Genomic DNA, 21,073 nt, shown 5'->3' with positions numbered 1-21,073 from the left:
TTCCTGTGGTCGTGACCCGGATGTTAAGTGAGCGGACACGCCGCACCGCCGCTACTGTCGTGTGGCTCTAACCGACGTGCAGCGGATTTCTGGAGATTTCGCAGTGTCTCCGTGATGAGTTAACAGGAGCGAGCGAGGGAGAGAAGACATCGCACGAAATACGTTTTCATTAAGGTGACTTTTCCAGAAAAGCTTGCTCGATTTTATTATTTTTTTAAATTTTGCTGCGTCTGCGAAAGATTCGGTGCTGGTGTCTGTCATCGTGAGGTTTTCACAGCGATGATGTGATTGAGGAGGCGAGCGAAATTCCAGCTGCTAACGTTTCAGAGCGGCGAAGAGACACGATTACAACCCAACAATGCTGCTGTCACTTCTCTCACACCGTCAGTTTACCTGGTACTGAAATCCTCCGGTTATTTAGAGCGGATTTGCGCTTCGTCGCAGTGTCGGGAGCAGCCCAGCGGGCGAGCTAAGCAGCTAGCTGCTCGACTACCTGGAGCTAGTTCTAGCTAGCTGCAGCAAGTTATTTTGTATTGGATTGGAGAGTTTGCGTGTAGCCTGTGGTGTCAACTTTCTGAGGAGCGGCCCGGCTAACGTTAATTTCATATTTGTTATATTCCACAACAATCAGCTGTATTTCGTCATTTACCACGTCTATGTCCAGTAGAGTTCTTCAGTGTGCGGGTTTAACATTATGAACAACACTTGGTGTTGCATCACGTAGGCAGAGCTGTCAGATGGTTTTCATTCAGCCAACCTCTCAGACACCTACGTTTTATGTTAGTGTTAACTGCTAATATTACTAGTAGTTGTTAAACAGCCTTTGTGTAACTTAAAGTGCTTCACCTGAACCCAGGGACATTCATCTGTACAGCAGATGTAGAGTTTGACTTAGATGTTTGCTGCCTTGTTCCTCACTTGGAAGTTGCTTTGGATAAAAGCGTCTGCTAAATGTAAATGTAGATATTAAACGAGATTATATGAAATACAGCCGAAAAACGGGCAGTTTGAAACCACATGGGAAGAAAGTCGATAAGCACTGTGCACATTTGTATGTACACTTGTATTTTATGGGTTTAATTTGTTTGGTATGTCAAGCAATCTGGTGGCTTTGCGTGTTCTTCCTGTACATGAAGTTGATCGTATGTGTAGATTTAGAACTTGTTTGTGAATTCAGTGTAAATAGCTCTAGTAGTATAGTTATCGTTATACGTGTTCATTCTCTGTGGTTTGTCATTGCACGTGAGAGTTGTTGATGTAGTATTTTGTATAAGATGAAGAAAAACAAATCGTTAAAAATAATTTGGGCTATTTAAATGTTTGTAATAAAAGATGAGTGACTAGGCCATGATTACAGTGACTGATGAAACAAACATGAAACACACAGTCAGTCACTAATAACAATAGACAACAATGCATGAAGACTTAAATAAGCATTTAATGTAGAAATAGGCAAGATCATGTCTGACCCCAGCACCCCCCCAAAATAAAAAAATAGACTGAGCAACCCCAGAACCAAGACTACCTGACACCTCCACAGCTTTTTTCCCCAGATCAAAACCGTTTCCAACAAGGATGCACATCAGCTATTGAGATTGTCCATTCACACCAATGCACTCTGCTCCCCACATACTTGCACTTTCAACATCTCAATATCTTCCCATCTATTGGTGGTTCTAGCTTCTCCAGTTTGACGTTACACTGCTTTTTATTAGGTCCACATTTATAAATTTGTATAGAGTTGATTTGAAGTGATTGGGCTTGAAGTGTAGAGTGTTTAAAAAGGTTTGGCTCAAAATACAGAATAAAATTGAAAATACAATTTTTGTTTAGGTATTTAAAAGATTTTTGACAGATGAAGAGATTTGTTAGCTGTCGTCCTGGAATGGATCTCTAAATCTAAATGAAGAGATTCTAAATGATGGTCAGCTGCGGGATGGCAGGAAAGTAGAAGCTCTCTGCATATTTCACTTTTGGTTTTTCTGTTCCAGATGAGAGAGCTCTGCCTGACAGCAGCAGAGAGGAGTGAACGTGCCCTGGAGAAAAGCTAACCCACGAATGGCCTGCCAGTCTGTTGCTGCAGTCATGGACGAGCAGGCCCTGCTGGGGCTCAACCCGAACGCAGATGCCCGCTACAGGCAGAGGGTACAATTATCAGTGTTGTTGTTTTAGGTTCTTTGGGGTTAGTTTTAGCAGAGTTGCACACTGAAATCTTTTTTTAATGAGCGTCATGTCTTTTGTTGAAACTGTTTTAAACAAAATAGAAAATATTTTTTGTGCTATACATTCAAGCAAATATGTTACTGTATAATAAACTGTAATTATTCAAGATTCAAACAACTTTATTGATCCCGTAGGGAAATTGTGTTGCCTTGTTACAGCTGGTCTCCACGTGAAAAGTAGAAAAAGGAAAAAAACTTCCCCCAAACCAAGTTAATAAACAAGTACTAACTATGATCAATAATTAAGGAAAAAACCCAACTAGAGGAGCAAACATAAGTGAAATAAAAATAATGAATGAAATAAAAACAATACTATTTTTTCCATTCAGTCCCCCTCCTTTTTACAGAAGGGGGATGAGTGGAACAGTTTAATGTCCGCTGGGAGAAATGATCTCCTGTGTTGTTCTGTGGAGAACTTGACTGTGATCAGTCTCTGGCTGAAAGTTCTCCTCTGTGCAGCCAGTACACAGTGGAGTAGGGTGGGAGGGAAAGTCCAGGATTGAAGAGTTTGGACAACATTATCATGACCTGGCCAGTTTATTGTCCAGGTGGACACCCAGGTATTTGTACTCCAAATCTATTTCCACCACCTCTCCCTGTATAAAGTGGGCATTGACATCGACTACCAGTTACTTTGTTTTGCCGATGTTGAGCTGGAGATGATTGTTCTCACACCAGTTAACCAAACTGTCCACCACTGATAGATACTCTGTGATATCTCCACTCTGGACACATCCAACAAGCAGAATCATCAGAAAACTCCTGAAGGTGGCAGGACTCAGAGGTGTACAGGGTGAAGAGAGAAGGAGATGGAACTGTCTACGAAGCCTTTGTGGGGTGAAGCCTGCATAGCTCCCTCCTCACCTGCTCATTGCTGCAGAGACGGGAGGGGTGTCAGAGTCATGCAGGGGCGACATGTGGGCACCTGTGGAGAAGCTCCTTGGGGGGGTGGATAATGAGGCACTTCAATCTATTGTGAAAGGTGTTAAACTCATTAGCTGTATCCACACTCCCCTCTGTCCCCTGGCTGCTGGTCTTCTATCCAGTGATGAATGTTGTCTGTTTGAGAGGTTTATCACATTGTCTTCCGGTTTTAATATCCTTATTATATTATATTTGCAAATCAAGGCACAGGGCTGCTTTACGGGAACATTGGAAAGTTATACTAGGCCTGATTGCTAAGTACACTAATAACCAGAATGTGTAACTGTGTTGTTGTGTTGGTCTTTTCAGGCCATGGCATACTTTGAGCAGCTGAAGGAGTCTCAGGATGCCTGGGAAGTGTGTGCAGAGGCCCTCGCTAAAGGGATCTACAAGTGAGTTTTCCACTTCTGTCTGCAGAAGTAACTGAGGATTAGTAGATTATTAAAAAATATATTTCAAATACTCTGAATTGTCTGTTTGTTTGTTTGGGGGACACTAGGATAAATGATGACAGAAATGGTTTGTAGTGTCCCACATCCTGCTGTGATGTTAAATAATCTTCTCTGCTCTTTGGTTGCTTATGATGTGTTAAAAGCCTAATTCCCTGTCCATTATTTCAGTGATGACCATGTGAAGTTCTTCTGCTTCCAAGTTTTGGAACATCAGATTAAGTTCAGGTAACAGAGAGGCACGGCTTGTGTTGGATTCTCTTTTGTCCGGCTGTGGATCTCTTGTAACCTGACAACTTTTTGTGTTGCAGACATGCTGGTCTGAGTGGTGTTCAGCAGCAGCTCATCAGAGAGACTCTGATGAAATGGCTCCAGTGTCAGGTAAAGCACATGTTATTAACGCAGGTTAATTAATAGGTGGCTGCACTGAGTCTCCTGCAGGCTATTGATGGTGAAACTTTTTTTTTTCCTTGATTGCAGCTAATGAACACTCAGCCTGAGAAACCCTTCATCAGAAACAAGGCAGCTCAGGTCTTCGCCCTCACCTTCGTCATGGAGTATTTGACTCTGTGGCCCAAATTCTTCTTTGACATACTGTCTCTGGTGGGTCTGAACCCTCATGGAGTTGACATCTACCTGAGGACGCTGATGGCTATCGACGCTGAGGTGGTCGACAGGGACATCCTGCACTCACCTGAAGTAAGCTGCTTGCTCCCCGGGATCCCCACCGCTCCTGCAATGACTTGAATTTAAATTTTCAGTGATAATTTGGAATGTTAGGGGAATTTTCAGTCCGTCTCTGGAGTGTGGGTTTTGATCCAGCTGGTGGAAATCAGTTCAGTAAGCTGCTAAAATAGAAGTGACTGTAAAAGCACTGATCAATATGAATCTACTCCAGAGTTATTATTGCATCCTTAAATCTTCACAAGGGTGCAGCTGTACAGTGATGCACCTGCAGAACAAAAACATAATAATAAAGAATAATTGACACTAATGACTTTGATTAAATCATTATTTAAAACAAAGTCCTAGAAAAGTTAACATTTCTTCAAAGTAGGGACTTACACGTGGAAAGCATGTCATGTCATTTAATCAGTAAAACTGACCACAGGCTTTGGCTTTTGTGTCTTTACTTTCAGGAGACTCGTAGAAACACTTTGATCAAAGACACCATGCGTGAGCAGTGCATCCTCAGCTTGGTGGAGTCCTGGTTTCAGATCCTGCAGACGTACCAGCACTCCCACCCAGAGCTTACTTGTCAGTGTCTGGAGGTGGTGGGAGCTTATGTGTCCTGGATCGACCTCAACCTCATTGCCAACGACCGGTCAGTGATCAAACATCAGACAAAGGGTCTGAGGGGACCCGTTTTAATAAGCAGTTTTAGTTTTGTTCAGATGATTTACGCAACATTAACAACATACCATCAGAGTTTGGCAAGTCAGTTAAGGACAAACATCAGAACTAATTTGGCTTTATCTTTTTAGCAAACTTGCAGATCTGGCCAATATAACTTAGTAAATTGTTGCTGAAAATCATGCACTTATAATTATTGAGATCATTAACAAAAGTTAAAAATGATCCATTTGTACTAAAGAGGTCACTTCATGTAATAGGGCAGCAGTGCTGCCCACTGACCATAGGGTCGGAGGTTCGTGCCCTGCTCTTCCCCACCACATGTTGAAGTGTCCCTGTCACTAAAAAGGGTGAAATCAGTCGAGTGATAGAAACATCATAAACACACCCACTTGCCACAGAGCAGCGTGCAGCATACATTAGCTCACGTACATAATACAGACATTGCACTAGGGGCTCAAAGGATGTAGTACAGATAACGTCAGCAGCCTGTCACTCAAACATTTTGGTTTACACACACAACCCTCCTAAAAAGTTCAGATAGCATAAGAATTCCAATGCATGTCTGACAAGGTTTGTGTTTTCAGGTTTGTGAATCTGCTGCTGAGTCAGATGTCTGTGGAGGAGCTCAGAGAGGAAGCCTGCGACTGTCTGTTCGAAATTGTCAACAAAGGAATGGACCCTGTGGACAAAACCAAACTGGTGGAGTCTCTCTGCCAAGTGCTGCAGTCTGCTGGATTTTTTAATGTGGAGCAGGTATTTACACACACAGGAGTCCAGTGTCTTCTACTGTGTCCACTTGGCTGTAGCCAGGTGGGGACAGATACCTGTTACCTGTCCAGGCTGCACAATGTTTTAAATATCTAACCTGTCTGCTGTACTCAGAGTGGGACACTTTGTGGCTCAGAGACCAGAGGCCCTAGTTTACTTTTGTAAAGTGAATTTAAACCCCCCCAAATCTTTTCTTCTCGTCCCGTCAGGAGGAGGATGTGGACTTCCTGGCCAAGTTTTCCCGGCTGGTGAATGGGATGGGTCAGAGCCTGGTGCTGAGCTGGAACAAGCTGGTCAAAGCCGGGAACGTGAAGGATGCCACTGAAACGCTGCAGGCCATAGAGGCCAAAGTGCCGCTGGTGCTGCAACTTTTGGTGCACGAGGACGACGACATCTCGGCCAATGTCGTTAGCTTCTGCTACGAATACCTGCATGTCCTCAAACAGGTGAGTCCTGGCAAGTCCTAATACTGTTAACAGCAGACCCTAGTGTTGATGAGCAGGCTTTGATTTGGTCTGTAATGTAAATATATCACATTTTTATTTCTCAGTTACTGCAGAAATATTAGACCACGTTTTTGATTTGTTGTTTGACTTTTGTTTTTGCAGCTTCCTCAACTGACAGAGCAGCACAAAACAAACATAGAGGTGGGTCTCAGACTGGGAAGAAGCCTCAGATTTGTTTCGCTTGACGCAACAAAAAATAATAAAACTTACATTTTTTTACCACAGGCAATCATGCTGGCTGTCATGAAGAAACTAACGTATGACGATGAGTACAACTTTGAAAACGAGGTGAGTGTTGCTTCCAACATCTCGACCGTTAACACAGGCCGACCATTAGACCGTGACACAGCCTCTGGTTTGTGTTTTTCAGGGTGAGGACGAGGCCATGTTTGTGGAGTACAGGAAGCAGCTGAAGATGCTGTTGGATCGTCTGGCTCAGGTTTCTCCTGAGCTGCTGCTTGAAGCTGTGTGCAGAGTCTTCACCAACACAATGCAGTGAGACAACTTAAAAAAACAATCTAATATGAGCATGTTCCTAAAGGAAAACCACTCAACTGGAGGTTTGTTTTAATGCCAGAGTTCAGGGAAGTTTATCCAGAGTGTTTTTTTGTTTTCTCTCCCTCAGGAACTGGCATTCAGCTCTGTTCATGGAGGTGGAGGTGGCCATCAGGCTGCTGTACATGCTGGGTGAAGCCCTGCCGGCGTCTCATGGCGCTCATTTCTCCGGAGAAACGGCAAAGACGAGCGCTCTGCAGGACATGATGAGGACGGTCAGTTATAGCAGCCGACTGTTGAATGGTTCTTAGTGTTTGCTTTTGCTGATGTCTCTTTAACTTGAATCCCCAGCTGGTTTCCTGTGGCGTCAGCAGCTACCAGCACAGCTCTGTGTCTTTGGAATTCTTCGAAACTGTTGTTCGCTACGATAAATTCTTCATCGTGGAGCCGCAGCACATTCCAAATGTTCTGGTGAGTGACACATTAGAAGGTAGAAAATAACTTACAGATTATAACACTTTGTAAAACCACAAAGAGAGATGTCCTGTATTACTGCAAACTGGTGTTGTGATCACTGTCAGATGGCGTTTCTGGACCAAAGAGGACTGAGACACAACAGCCCGAAGGTTCGCAGCAGAGTCGCCTACCTCTTCTCGAGATACATCAAAACTCTGCAGTGAGTCCAGCCTCACACATTCTCTGTGACATAATAAAAAAACCTCACATCTTAATGTAACACCATGATAACAGATTGCGGGTGGAGAAAATCTTCTGTGACTACTAACGTTATCTTAATGAAAATGCACCTTTGATCATGTGCAAACAAGGGTATATTTTGATAACCAGACACCGTAAGATGTGTCCATACAAACAGGATTTATGTGAGAACAACATTTTAAGATCATAAATGTTCAAGATCTTGAGTTGATATGGTCATAGGCAGATATGTAGTGTAGCAGACTGATGTGTCACATGATTTTATTTAAAACGTGCACATATTTTCCTGACATGTGTAGGATCTGTGCAGACTTGTTACCTGCATCTTATGACAGTTCTGCTGTCTGTCCACAGTAAACACATGAACGCCTTCATTGAGGACATCCTGACCAGGATCCAGGACCTGCTGGAACTCGCTCCTCCTGTAAGTCTCAACATCCAAAGAAAGAAAACAACCATCAGTTGTTATCACTGATGCCTTTGTGTTCTGTCTAGGAAAATGGCTTCCCTGCACTGCTCACCAGCGACGACCAGTTGTTCATGTTTGAGACGGCAGGCGTCCTGATTGTGAACGGAGAGACTCCCCTCGAGAGGAAACAGGCCTTGATGAGGAGTCTGCTGACGCCACTGATGGACGCCTTCCGTCTACTGCTCGCTAAACTGCCACAGGAGACGGAGGAAGAGAGGCAGGCTGCCCTCGCCGACTGCCTGAGTCACGCTGTCGGCTTTGCCAGGTTAGGAGGATGATTCAGGGTCAGAGTGGTTCTCAGGGCTCTCAGATACTGAGTGACATGGTAGAGAGCCAAATGACTCGATTACACTTACATCTAACCAGAACATGTTACAGTGCCCCCACACAGGAGGTTTGAGCCAGTTCAACCTTTGCAACACAACATGACTGTTGGTCAAATTCATACATGCAAACCTGCAGTCATGTTGGATTCTTTTGTAACCTGAACACTATATTTTGCTGACACAACAGAAGCCAGTGGGAGAAATTGCAAAATGCTTTGTGTAATTTGTGTGTGAAAACAAGCTAATTGAGAAGCTTGAATGATTTAGTTTATCTCATAATTCATAAAAATAAAATGAAGCATCATTTACAGCCAGCATCTGTCTATAAATAGAGTGATGACTTGTTTTTTCCACTTGTAGTCGGACCAGCAAGGCCTTCAGCAACAAGCAGACAGTAAAGCAGTGCGGCTGCACTGAGGTTTACAGAGACTGTTTGCAGACCTTCCTGCCTGCACTGAGCTGCCCCGTCCAGCGGGGGGTGCTGCGCAGCTCAGTGCGCTCCTTCCTGCACCGCATGATCATCTGCCTAGAGGAGGAGGTTTTGCCCTTCATCCCTGCAGCATCCGAACACATGCTGAAGGACTGCGAGGCCAAAGACCTGCAGGAGTTTATCCCACTGATCAGCCAGATCACTGCCAAGTTCAAGGTATGCAGGAAAAAAACAGGATCAGTGGGGGTTACTCTGGAGGCCTATGGCAAAAGTCGAAAAGAAGTCTGAAAAACAAATGGAAATGATCCGTAAGATTGTAGAAAAGACCATACAGGCTGAGTAACATTGTGTTTTCCTGTTGCCATGGCAGCGGCAGGTGTCTCCCTTCTTGCAGCAGGTCTTCATGCCGCTAGTGCTCGCCATCTTTGAGGTGTTGGCGCGGCCGGCGGAGGACAACGACCAGACGGCTGCTCTGGAGAAACAGATGTTGCGGAGGAGCTACTTCAGCTTCATCCAGATCATCACAGGAAGTGGGATGAACGAGGTGATGGCCAATCAGGGTGAGTCTGGCTTTTAATGTACAATTAGCAGCTGAAAATGTGATATTAAAGATTGTTAAACAAATGTGATTTTTGTTTCCAGGAGTAGAAAACATTGAGCGAATCGTGTTCACAATCATCCAGGGGGCCGTGGATTTCCCAGACCCAATCGCCCAGAAAACCTGCTTTATCATTCTCTCCAAACTGGTGGAACTGTGGGGTGAGAGAACCCAGCAAAGAATAAAAAACTTGGACGGTCTTTTCAGAACTTTAACTTCTTGTTTTGTCACCCCGTGATTCCATTCTGATCCTCTTTGCAGGAGGTAAAGATGGCATGGTGGGCTTCCCCGACTTCATCTACAAACACATTGTCCCTGCGTGTTTCCTGGCTCCTCTCAAACCGACCTTTGACCTCTCCGATGCTCAGACAGTGCTGGTGAGTTTCTGCACCAGCGTCTGGCCAAAAGCCACCTAATTTGAAAGTCTTTCCACAACCTTCAGTTCTGGTGTTCTGTGTTTTCCAGACTCTGTCCGAGTGTGCAGTCACACTAAAAACGATTCATCTCAAACGGGTAAGCAGCTGTACTGTACTACTGCAACTAATACTCCGATTCACAGAGGAAAATAATCTGTGTTTTGTTTTAGGGGCCGGAGTTTATCCAGTTCTTACAGCAGGAGTATCTGCCCTCACTTCAGGTGGCACCAGAAATCTCACAGGTAAACTCGATAGAGATATCGATATATATCTATATTTACTTTAGTTTGAAGTTGCTGTGGAATGTTAACAAGGTGAACCATTTTTCACGTTGCTTCTTAAATCAACAGGAGCTGTGTCAAGTTCTTCAGCAGCCAGATGTCAAAGTCCTGAAAAACTACATTAAGGTTTGCATAGAATTGTAATGCATGTTAGTAGCTGCCAGTCTCTCCCTGCACTGTAAGCTGGTTACTGTTCATATGTGTATATACATGCACGTTAGTAATCAGATTACTCCTACTTTCTTTGGACCCATGGCTTTAGGTTCAGATGTTTTTGTGCTGTGTTGGTGCAGATTGATAAAACAAAGATCTTTTCACAGCAGAGCAAACTCTGAATTAAAAAAATAAACGTCAGAAATTGATTTATTCTTCTAAAGCTAAATTACATTTTAAATTCGAGGAGACATCACTTTCCACTCCACTATTTTCCCTGTGTGCAGACTTGTCCTGCACATGTTGTAAAAAGCTGAGTAGAAACCTGGTTCCATGTGGAGACAGTGGCATTTTTGTTGGGGGAACTTTACCTGAGGAAACAAGGTTTTTCTGATCCTCTGCCCTGATTATAGTAAACAGATTCCTGTTGAATTCAGGTGCTGGAGAAAGAACCATGATCAGGTCACTGATGTGGATTTAAACTAGGGTTTTGAATCACGTCTGGGATCAGAATCTACTGTATAAAGGGACATTTTTCAAGTTTTGAAATGTGTATCAACATAGAGGTGGATACTGTAATGACAGCACCTGTATTTCTACACGTGCAAAGTCCCATTCACTCCACATCTTCTTCAATTTAAAATCAACTTCTTCTCCTGTCAGCTGTTTCCTTTCAGGAGTCTCCACAGCGAATCATGTGCCTCCATCTAACTCCGTCCTCTGCATCCTCTTCTCTCACACCAACTAACTTCATGTCCTCTCTCTACATCCATAACTCTCCTCTAGACCTCCTGCCTGGCATATCACTAGAAAGATGCTGAGATTAAAGTAAAATACACAGATATTAAAGATGAGTCCTGACATAAGTCAGTGGGTGAAGTTTAAATCAGTCCCCATCACTCATTGACCCTCTGGCACTGCTGGGTGGGCACCCTAACGCTAAGAACCTGCATGAGCAGTGTTTAAAAGGAATTTGTGTTCCTGCAACATCACAATTGTCTGTACTTTTTCTTTGCAGGCATTCTTTCAGCGAGCAAAGCTGTAGGAAATAAAACTGGAAATTAACTTGGACTGAAAGGACTCTTGGCAGAAAGTGGTCGTTCTCACCACAAAAACACAAGTGGAACTTAACTTAGGAAGCTGCTTTTGCACTTAAAAAGTAAATGCATAACAAAGTCCAGTCTAAGTCTAGGAAAATGGACAGGAGTTCGGTGGAGGGATAAATCCCTGCAGCTGGCAGTGCAATGAGAGGAGCTGTCCACGTGGACTTGAGACATGAAGGAGCTGGATTTTTCTGATAAGAAATGCAGAAACGACGGAGCAGTGTGAAAAGGGCTTTTAGATAAAATTACAGATCTGAGGGAGAGGACACTACTTATCTGGAAACGTGGCAAATACCCTGATTCCCCGTCAGTTAGGATTTGTGAAATAGTAGCTTTACTCCAGTTTACATTAGAACCACATTTTCAAACCTGCTAGATTTGAGTTTTTTTGGGCGTCGTTTGCTGCCACAGAATGGACAGAAATAAGGGCTGAAATGTACGTTTGGTTTTTTCTTATTATTATTTAAAATGTGGCATCAGTTTTCCTTTGTTTTAATATTGGAGGAGTGGACGATTGGTTTTAAGTTGAAATGTTAAGCGCTAAAACTCAAATCTCTGTATTATATCAACCACTTGTTGTATTTACTTGCTGAGACGTCAGATGGAAATGAAGATGCAGAGGAACAAAGTGTAAATAAGAGAATAAGATGTTAAAAAAATGTAAATAAAGTTTCTAGGTTTAGTTTTATATTCATTTTCATCTGGAAACTTAATATGGCCAATTTCTGCCAGGAAAAACAATTAGGAGTTAAAAAGTTGAAAGAAACTAAATAACACTTAATAAAACTGAGATTCACCTTTTTGTCCCGGTTGGTTTGGAATGAGGACTGTTTAGTCATATTTTGATTTCATAATTGACTAATTCTGACATGTTATTTTTACCAAAAAGTTATGTTTTTCAGTTGCTATTACATGATTGTAACTTGCCGTGCATGTTTCTCAAAGGTTTATATGTTTGACTTTCGAACCTTTTTGGCAAATCATGACCCTTAAAGTTTTCCAGTTTGACATGTATATTTTGTCTTATGTCATATGATGTAACAGGTGTTTGTAAATCTCATAATTTAAATGTTAAGTCAAATTTGGTTAAAAATCATCATACTTTTTAGTTTTTTATAACTTTGACTAAATAGTTACAATTTTAAGTTGACCTAATGACTTTACCATCAGTATTTTTAGTTATTCATCACTGACCCTTCCTATTAAGTGTCATTGTTACACAGGTAACTGTTTTATAATTTTGATTTACAGGAGTTTTTCTTTAACTTGGAAGGAATAGAATTCATATTTTATGATTTCGACTTAAATCCACAAAGTCTTAAAGTCGTGTTTTTACTTTGTCCTGCTTTTGGCCTGATACAATGGCTTTAAATTGTTGACTAGATATTAAGTTGACCTAATTAAATATCCCAGTTTTGATATTATCACAATTTTCAGTGACTTAAATGTGGAACTTGACATGAAAAACGTATTTTGATTTAGTATGAAAGTAACAGTCTCATTGTAAATTAAAAATAAAATATATGAGTAAATTTATACTCAACACTATCATAACTGTTAACTTTCTGGGTCAAAATTGTGTTTTACATTTTTGTTCATTCTAATTACTTTCAAACATTTTGATTAATTATTACATTTACTTCACCAACTAAAAATGCCTAAATTATATTTTGTACATTGTAAACTGTGAATTAAATTTGGCCGTACTGAACCTCCATTAAAAATGCATAGACTAACTCATAGGAATCACTCAGCCTATAGAAAACATGAATTTATCGGTTTACTGAAGTTTCTCAATTGTTTTACATTGAAACATTTTGTGACAATTCAGGATGACAAAGAAATTTGATTATGCAACGCTTTACTGCAAGCAATACTGTGAAGGAATCGTCAGTTACAAAGAACTATTCAGTGTAAGACGAATTTGCTGTGAAAGATACAAATCCACTTTTTGGATGTTGTGACACCTGCTGTTTCACTGCAAACCTCATCGCACTGTTTCCACTGTAAAAATCAGTTTGTAATTTGGTTTATTTGCCTTCAGTTTTACTTCACCTTGAAATTTCTTATTGTCCTTAAGAGTTTTGCCTTTGGAAAACACCCAGAGAAAGTGCCTGAATGTGTGGATTTCAATGAAATGTGGTCATGCAGGCAACACTATAAATAAATCCAGTCTAACAAGCCTCAGTGTTCATATTCATTTATCCCTAAAAAGATTTGACAGTTGTCATAAAGGGTTTTTGCTCCTTGGCATGTGTGTGTTTTTAAGGCTCAATTATTCATTATCTATAGATTGAAATGCAAAAACTCTACTCAAACTGGGAAAGTTTTTCTGGTGGACCTTTAAGTGGTAGATTGATAAGTTATCGTTTCATATTTTTTACACCCGTCCATTTATGCACCTAATTTAGCTGTTTATTATAACCTCAAATCAAATGTTAATGACAATGGCTCCTTATTAACCATTTTCATGGTTGTGTTCACTGTCTAAGTGGATGGAAAGCATATTTTTACAACCTGGAAACCATATTAATGTTGTAAGAGCCTTAAAGTATTCGCAAATATTAACTGTTGCTTCTCGTGCTAATGTTCGCCCAGCAGCCTTTTTTCCTTCCTCTCCACTTGTTCATATTTTTCTGATTACTTGTAAATGATTTAATTGTCTCGCTATTTGTCCCCCGTCTAGAAGACGGACTACATTTGATATAATTTATTAATGCAAAACATCTTCCTTGTTTTTCTGCTTTCTTCAGTTAAATGTTAATTTTTTTGCAAAACAATCAAAGTCTACTAATCATCTCTTTAATTGAGAAACATTTGCAGTGAATGTTGAGTTTCACTGACTGCAGTAAACAACAAAGCAGTCTGCCACTAGAGCAAATGTGAAATTAAGTAGCAGGATATGAAAAATAATATTTCTTTATGCAATGCAGACAATGTGTTTCTGGGCAAAGTAAAATGATGAAAGCGTGTTTACTGTAAAGGAGAATATTAGATTCAGCTTTATTTAGATCAGACATGACCGTGAACAGGTCAGACATTAAATTTTAAATCAATTTTTTTTTTTCCTCTGCCATATTCAACATAAATTCACTTCTTTCACCGAAAAGAAAAATATCTTCCTGTTCACTAGTGTGATATGTGGATTTTCCTTGTTGGCGGTAAACTGTCTTTGAATATAAAGTCGTGAAGCTTCAGCCTTTAATCACAGCGATTGGTCTCAGTTTTATCGCCTTCTTACTGATTCCAGCGTCATGACATGTGTTGACAACATCCGTCACGTTTTTATATGATTCTGGAGCCTGAAAAAGCAAAATATAGACATGAATAACTACAAAAATTACCAAACAAATCATATGTAATTAATTATGGGGAACCACAAAAAAAACTATTCAAAAGATTATTTAAAAATTAGTAAAATAGAAAAACTGTCAAAAAGAAAAAACTTTAGTGCAATAATAATATATACAAATACAAATGTACTCAAGTTCCATTACCACCAACAGATATAACTAATAATAATTAAAATAACTACAGTGTTAAAATTTGACTGCAGAAATAATATGGTTAGTCACATTTCAGGCCTAAAATAAAGGAAAGGCTGAGATTTGGGGCCATTTTCTCACCTCCTCCATGACCAGTTTTGGTGAAGCCACTCGAATAGCGATGCCCATGTCAGCCAGTTTGTCCAGGACATCCTGGAAGTCCAGATTTCTGCGGGACTTTGCTCGAGAGAGAGCGCGACCCTGAAACAACAGATGCACAGAGAAACCAGAAAATCTGATGTGGCCAAACAAATGTTCTGAGACTTAGTGGAACCAAATAAAACCTACAGCCCACTTAGTGGAAATTCTGGCATCAAATAAAGATGTGACTGGACTCTTACCGCTCCATGACAGGTGGTGCCAAATGTTTCCGTCATTCCCTGATCTGTCCCTGTGAGGACATAACTGCAGGTTCCCATCGTCCCTCCGATCAACACCGGCTGACCTGTGAGCTGATCAAATGACAACAGATGAAAGCTTCGCATTTCTAGCAGCACTTTAAATCAAGTGTACTTTCTGTTAAACGTGAAGACCGAGTACCTGGTAATCTACAGGAATGAGGGGATGGTGTGGGGGAAAAGCTCGAGTGGACCCTTTGCGGTGAACCAGCAGAGTCCTCTGTTTCCCATCTATCACGTGCTCCTCAACTTTAGCGATGTTGTGAGAAACGTCATAGATGACGTGCATGTCCAGGTCGTCTGGTGTGGTGCCGAATACTTTGGAGAAGGCCTGAGTTCAAAGCATTGGCATTATAGGATACTGTGCAAATATTACTTGTCATTTAAATCAAACCTAAAGTGCAGTCAAGTGTAGTGTAATTTATTTATTTGGGAAAATGATGGTGAAAAATCTGATGTCATCAACCCATATTTTATTCACTATAGAATCTAAACAACATATCAGATGTTGAAACAGATATTTTAACATTTCATGGAAAATATTAGCTCATTTTAAATTTGATGGCAGCAACACATCTCAATAGAGTTGGAAGAGGAGCAACAAAAGCAATTGCTGCAAGTCAAAAACAAATGGAGCATTCGACACCTCATTGGACTGGGTATAAAAGGAGCATTTGTAAAGATGGTTGGGCAGAGGTTCGCTAATCTGTGACAAAACTGTTTCAGAAAAATGTTCAAGGTAAAAAACTGCAAACTTTGAAGAGCCCACAAGCCACATTATATAATATCATCACAAGATTCAGGGAATCAGGAGGAATCTCTGGGCACAAGGGACAAGGCCAAAGGTCCAAACTGGATGCATGTGATCCTCGGTCCCTCGGGCAGCACTGCATTAAAAACAGGCCTGATTCTCTACTGGACATCACTGCATGGACTCAGGAACACTTCCAGAAATTACTGTCTGTGAACACAGTTCACATTCCTCTTTAATTCCTGCAGACTAAAGAGCAGAGGGACCATCCAGCTTGTTATCAGCGGACAGTTCAGAAGCATCTCTGATGGTGTGGGGGGGCATTAGTGCCTATGGTGTGGGCAGCTGACACATCTGGAAAGACACCATCAATGCTGAAAATAGGACAGAGACGTTATAGAGCAACATATGCTCCCATCCAGACAACGTCTCTTTCAGGGAAGGTCACGTTTCAGCCAGACTAGAATCCTGCTTGAGACAACAATGGGACAACATTCCTCTCCTGGTCTCCTCACTTCACAGACAGTCATTAAAGGAAGAGAGGATGCTACACATCACCCTGTTCCAACTTTTTAGGATGTTTTGCTGCCATCAAATTCAAAATGAGTGAGTGCACCTGTCTAGTGAGGAAGGTCATGGACGAGCGGTTGACCCAGGCGTAGTTTCCCGCAGCAGCCATGCCCTTCAGGTAGTCCTGACCTTCCTGTGATGTGATGCGAGCACAGGCCAACTGACGATCATTCACTGTGATTTTATCCCGTTTCATTGCTTTCTCCATGGCAACCAGAGCATCTGTCAGTAATAATAGTACACGTTTACAGACTGAATAACTGGAGACAGTAAGTGGATCTAATTTGTGTCTGTGCAACATAAAAAAAAAAATGTGGAAACGTTTAAAACAGTTTACAAAATCAAAATTCAAATACACACGTCAGTTTGTTCTGAAAAAAAGACATCATGCATGTGGACTAAGCAGAGTTTATACCGTGTGAATTCAGACAAAGTTTGTATAAATGAACTGGACTCCAGACTTTGTTTGTCGCCCAATGGTGTCAGAACAACCTGCTCGGTTTCATGTGTGTAGTCCAGGTGTGTTCAACTTTTTCTACCTGTGGCAACCTGGTGTCCGAGGCCTCTGCTGCCGCTATGGATCATCACACACACCTGACCTTTGTGGTCAATGCCCATCTTCTTAGCGGCGTAGTCATTGTAGATCTCATCCACCACCTGGATTTCAGCATAGTGGTTTCCTGCTCCCAAGGTCCCCAGCTTCAACACACAAAAACAATGTCTCCTCAAATGATGTTTAATGATACATCTCTGATGGAGAAAAAAAAAAGTCCTGGTTCTCCTCCCTCTTCCATTAAATCCATCCTCTAAGTACAAGCAGTGGTGGAATTCACTCAAATACTGTACTTATCCACAATTACCAACATCACAACTCAGTGTGTATTTATGATGCACAAAAATACTTCATCACCATACTGAATATTGCACTTTATTTTATATGATGTAATAGTATCTAGTTTTCTGTTATTGTGCTTGAAACCCTTCTGGGAATCGTTTCCTTCTGCAACAATATAGTGAATCACTCACCTGAGGCAGGCCTCTCTTCTTGGCCTTGGAGGAGACTTTGTTGGGGTCAGCCTGCAGCATCCTGCCGTACTCCTCACAGTGCTCCTTATCCTCGGCCCAGGCATAGCCCTCCCTGAGAGACCAGTCCACCCCCATCTCCAGAGCCTCTTCCAGGTCCCTGAGGAGACAGGTGGACAGGAAAACAGGTGAGACAAATGGAGAGGGTTCGTGCTGTGACCTAGTTAGAGTCCAGGTGGATCCTCCCCTACTTGGCTCCCATAGGTATAACTCCCTTGGATCCAACTCCCACTGGGATGTGGTCGAACAGAGACTGAGCTAACTGCTCCTTCACTGGCTGAACATCGCGCTCGTCCAGGTTCGTCCTCAGCAGACGGACACCGCAGTTGATGTCAAAACCAACACCACCTACAGGGGGGGAAAGAGGGGACTGTCACCTGCAGGCACCTTTCAGCTACAGTCAATGTGAAGTTCAATGCTATTTATGTACATGTACTGCACAAGCTAGAACCAAACGAGGCCAGTTCAAAATCAGTGTAGGTGTCCTTTCATTATGCCTTCTCATTAGTATCCGTCTGCATATATGTGTCGACACAATATTATTTTAGTATTATCAGCACGCAATATAACTTACTATTAAAAAATTAAAAGGTCATAAATCAGCCGTCCCTCATTAACCATTAACCAGCATTGGAGCTGCTGAGTTGGAGGAATTCTCAGAGGATTCACAAACCTGGAGACACAACAGCGTCAGGGTTACTCATGTCAAAGGCCGCCATGTTCCCGATGGCAAATCCGTATCCGGAGTGGACGTCTGGGAGACCAATGGACCTCTGTGGAACAATCAGACAGTGTCGGCACAATTATCTAATTATGTTATCAATGTTTCCTGTCACTCAAACAACAACAACACAGAAACAGTCTTATAACCATGAGGTTTATAAAGAGCATCTGGTCACTCACATGTACAATTCCAGGCAGTGCTGCTACATTTCCAATTTGTTTCATGGCTGGAAGGAAACCGCCGAAACCTGAGGACAAACGACGGCGTACAAATATTTAAGTCAAAGGAAACGTCTGCGGGAGATGAATGTGGTGGGTTAAGCTGTGTGTACTGACCTCCTCCTCGACAGGCATTACGAAGCTCCTCAAACATCAGCTTTTCCAGAGAATCGTTCACGTAGAAAACTCCTTCAACCTGAAGGCAAAATTCTTACCTTATTAATTAATTTTAAAAATCATATCATATTAATTATTTCTATTTTATTCTGACTTTACTACATATCTTCTGTTTAACCGGTGTTTTTGTTGGGGCAACATGATGGTGGAGTCGTTAGTGCTGCCACCTCACAGCCGGCCTTTAAGTGTGGACCCTGCATGTTGTCCCCATGCTTGCATGGGTTTCCTCCCACAGTCCAAAGACATGCATGTTAATTGGTGACTGTAAACTGAGTGTGAATGGTTGTCTGTCTGTGTCTGTCTCTCCGTGTTGGCCCTGAGATGGACCGAAGACTTGTCCGGGGTGGATCCCACCTCTTGCCCAATAACCTATGACCCTACACGGGATAAGCTGTTAAAAATAATGGATGGATGTTGAGGTTGGCTTTGCTGGTTAAACAAGTCTTTACATAACATATTAAACATGTAAATTCCTTTCATAATTATTCCTGTTCATGTAGTGTTGCAGTCACCTGTATCAATTGTCCAGTCTATTAGAAAAACTTGTTTACAGTGGTTTCACTAGAATAGTGCGACATAAAATAAACTTAATTCTTGAGATTTAAGATGCCTCCTTAAGAAAACTCCAACTAGTCCTTCTATATTTAAGATTAGGCCTTTAGCTTATCAACATCAGTTTGTCTTTAGAGTCCGTTAGTTTCTCTATAAATCGTCAGAAAACAGTGCAAAGTTTACATTTTGTTTCCTTGCTGTAACCTCCCTTAGCAAATCTTATTATTTATTATGACAGTATTGCAATAAATCACATCATATCACAAAATCTGTGACTCACACTGCAACTCTCGATATCTCGGAAAGGTTCTGTTCATTTCTAGGTTACAGTTATTTACTAATCAAATATATGGGATCCTTTATCAAAATGGTTCATGTTAAACAAATAGGATTTATTTCTGCATATATGAATGGAGACTTTAGAAGAGCTCAACCACGTACTGAGTGATACTTTAGGGTTTAGATTCATTGATGGGATCCACCCTTTCATTTTGCAGCTAACAGCTGAATCACTTATCTACATCAGCACTGTTGTCTTTACATTTAGTTTTACATAATCAATAGTTCCGTCATGAGTCTGGTACTTCGTTTGATTAAACTGGAGAGTTTGCTTCTCTAAATTATGGCCCTAACTTCATAATAATTGAAGAAACTGTACATTTAACTCTATAGATTTGCCTTATACTTTACTTAACACTGAGCAAGCATTAAATCAGCTTGTTGGACTTAATTTCACGCCCACTTTTCCTGGTAGATATGACACCATTAATGTCCTTGTTGTCCTGTTCTCTGTACATATTCCATGTCGCATAAAGCCTAAATAACATGTGCTAACTGATTAGCCACGTTACCAGCTACAGCGTTGACATGTTGTTCTGTTTCTCACCTGCATGTTTGGAACGAAGCCTTTTTTAATCCTCCAGCAGTTACTGGTGATTTTCTCCATGTACTGCAGCTCATCGTTATAAGAGCGGCTCATTTTTCTCCCACAGAACTGTTTGGGTTTGGAAGTTCAGTTCAGTTCACCGGCTGTCTGACGCCACTTGTCAGCAACCAGGTCGAGCACGTCATCGTCGTGCTCTTCTTCTCCTCTTTCTTCTTCTTCTTCTTCTTCTTTTTCGGTGATGGCATCCGGCCTCCCGTGTGTTGCGTTGCTGCCATCTTGAGGTTTAAATCTCTCCCTACATATCTTCTTTTTTTTTCATTAAATCCTGCACCTCTACATGGATTATTTGGCTCCAGTATGTTCTGTAACCCCACATTCAACACTCCTGGTTTTCTCCACTCACCCATCATGTCTCTCAGCTTTGTTCTTCCTACAGTTTAATATAACCTGCACCACCACCGTTTCTAACTCCTGACATTCTTCACAAAGGCCCCAGTCTGAAGTGAAGAGCAGTATTTAAATTACTGTGCCTCATTTGTAGCCTGATCATTACCACCTCCTCCTTTCTATTTCCTCCTCTGCTCATGTTGATCTAACACTGTTTTGGATGGAGTACAAACGTCTACCCTTCTCTCCAAATAATGTTCTGTCCTTCCACCTTTAAAAGTTTGATATTAACCTCTATATTTAATTGCTTAACAGATTGCTTGGCCAAACTATCCACTCTCTCTTTCCATACAATGCCTGTGTGAGTGGGAACCCAGAGGAATTTTACATCTGTTCCCCGTCTTACTACTGCAGAGTGAATCATCAGTGCTTCCATCAGTAAGTCTTGCTGACACCTTGATGTACGTGATCTAATGCTGGACAGAGCAGAGTCACTGCATATCATAACCAGGCTGGGTCTTGTTTGTTGCACCCAGTAGCCACAGTGGGATAAAGCTCAACTGTGTACA

At 41.6% G+C, this 21,073-nt stretch overlaps 2 protein-coding genes across 3 annotated transcripts; one reads left to right on the top strand and one right to left on the bottom strand.

Moving 5' to 3' along the window:
• The first annotated feature begins 15 nt into the window (after positions 1-15).
• Positions 16-13,396, top strand: xpot (exportin, tRNA (nuclear export receptor for tRNAs)). Of its 2 annotated transcripts, none has more exons than XM_067489841.1 (25): positions 16-174; positions 1,992-2,145; positions 3,456-3,538; positions 3,767-3,823; positions 3,907-3,976; positions 4,076-4,294; positions 4,735-4,919; positions 5,536-5,704; positions 5,929-6,165; positions 6,328-6,366; positions 6,451-6,513; positions 6,596-6,720; positions 6,851-6,995; positions 7,072-7,191; positions 7,302-7,396; positions 7,792-7,861; positions 7,933-8,171; positions 8,593-8,878; positions 9,033-9,222; positions 9,305-9,421; positions 9,522-9,637; positions 9,726-9,773; positions 9,847-9,918; positions 10,027-10,083; positions 11,129-13,396. In XM_067489841.1, exons 2-25 carry the CDS (start codon positions 2,059-2,061, stop codon positions 11,153-11,155), a joined length of 2,916 nt encoding a protein of 971 aa, XP_067345942.1. In that variant the 5' UTR covers positions 16-174; positions 1,992-2,058; the 3' UTR covers positions 11,156-13,396. The 2 variants fall into 2 exon arrangements, with proteins under 2 accessions (XP_067345942.1, XP_067345943.1); XM_067489842.1 differs by lacking the exon at positions 16-174 and adding an exon at positions 239-396.
• A 789-nt stretch (positions 13,397-14,185) lies between these two features.
• On the bottom strand, positions 14,186-20,328 carry rtcb (RNA 2',3'-cyclic phosphate and 5'-OH ligase). Its single transcript, XM_067489843.1, has 12 exons — positions 20,118-20,328; positions 18,620-18,698; positions 18,464-18,531; positions 18,234-18,333; positions 17,752-17,908; positions 17,504-17,660; positions 17,017-17,176; positions 16,524-16,699; positions 15,299-15,487; positions 15,100-15,210; positions 14,840-14,959; positions 14,186-14,515 (listed from the first exon to the last, which is right to left on the bottom strand). Exons 1-12 carry the CDS (start codon positions 20,208-20,210, stop codon positions 14,408-14,410), a joined length of 1,518 nt encoding a protein of 505 aa, XP_067345944.1. The 5' UTR covers positions 20,211-20,328; the 3' UTR covers positions 14,186-14,407.
• Between the last annotated feature and the right edge of the window lie 745 nt (positions 20,329-21,073).

The sequence above is a fragment of the Channa argus genome, chromosome 21, assembly GCF_033026475.1.
Source record: "Channa argus isolate prfri chromosome 21, Channa argus male v1.0, whole genome shotgun sequence".
Lineage (NCBI taxonomy): Eukaryota > Metazoa > Chordata > Actinopteri > Anabantiformes > Channidae > Channa > Channa argus.
The sequence above is the reverse complement of the archived record's forward strand: the minus strand, read 5'-3'. Positions and strand labels throughout refer to the sequence as shown.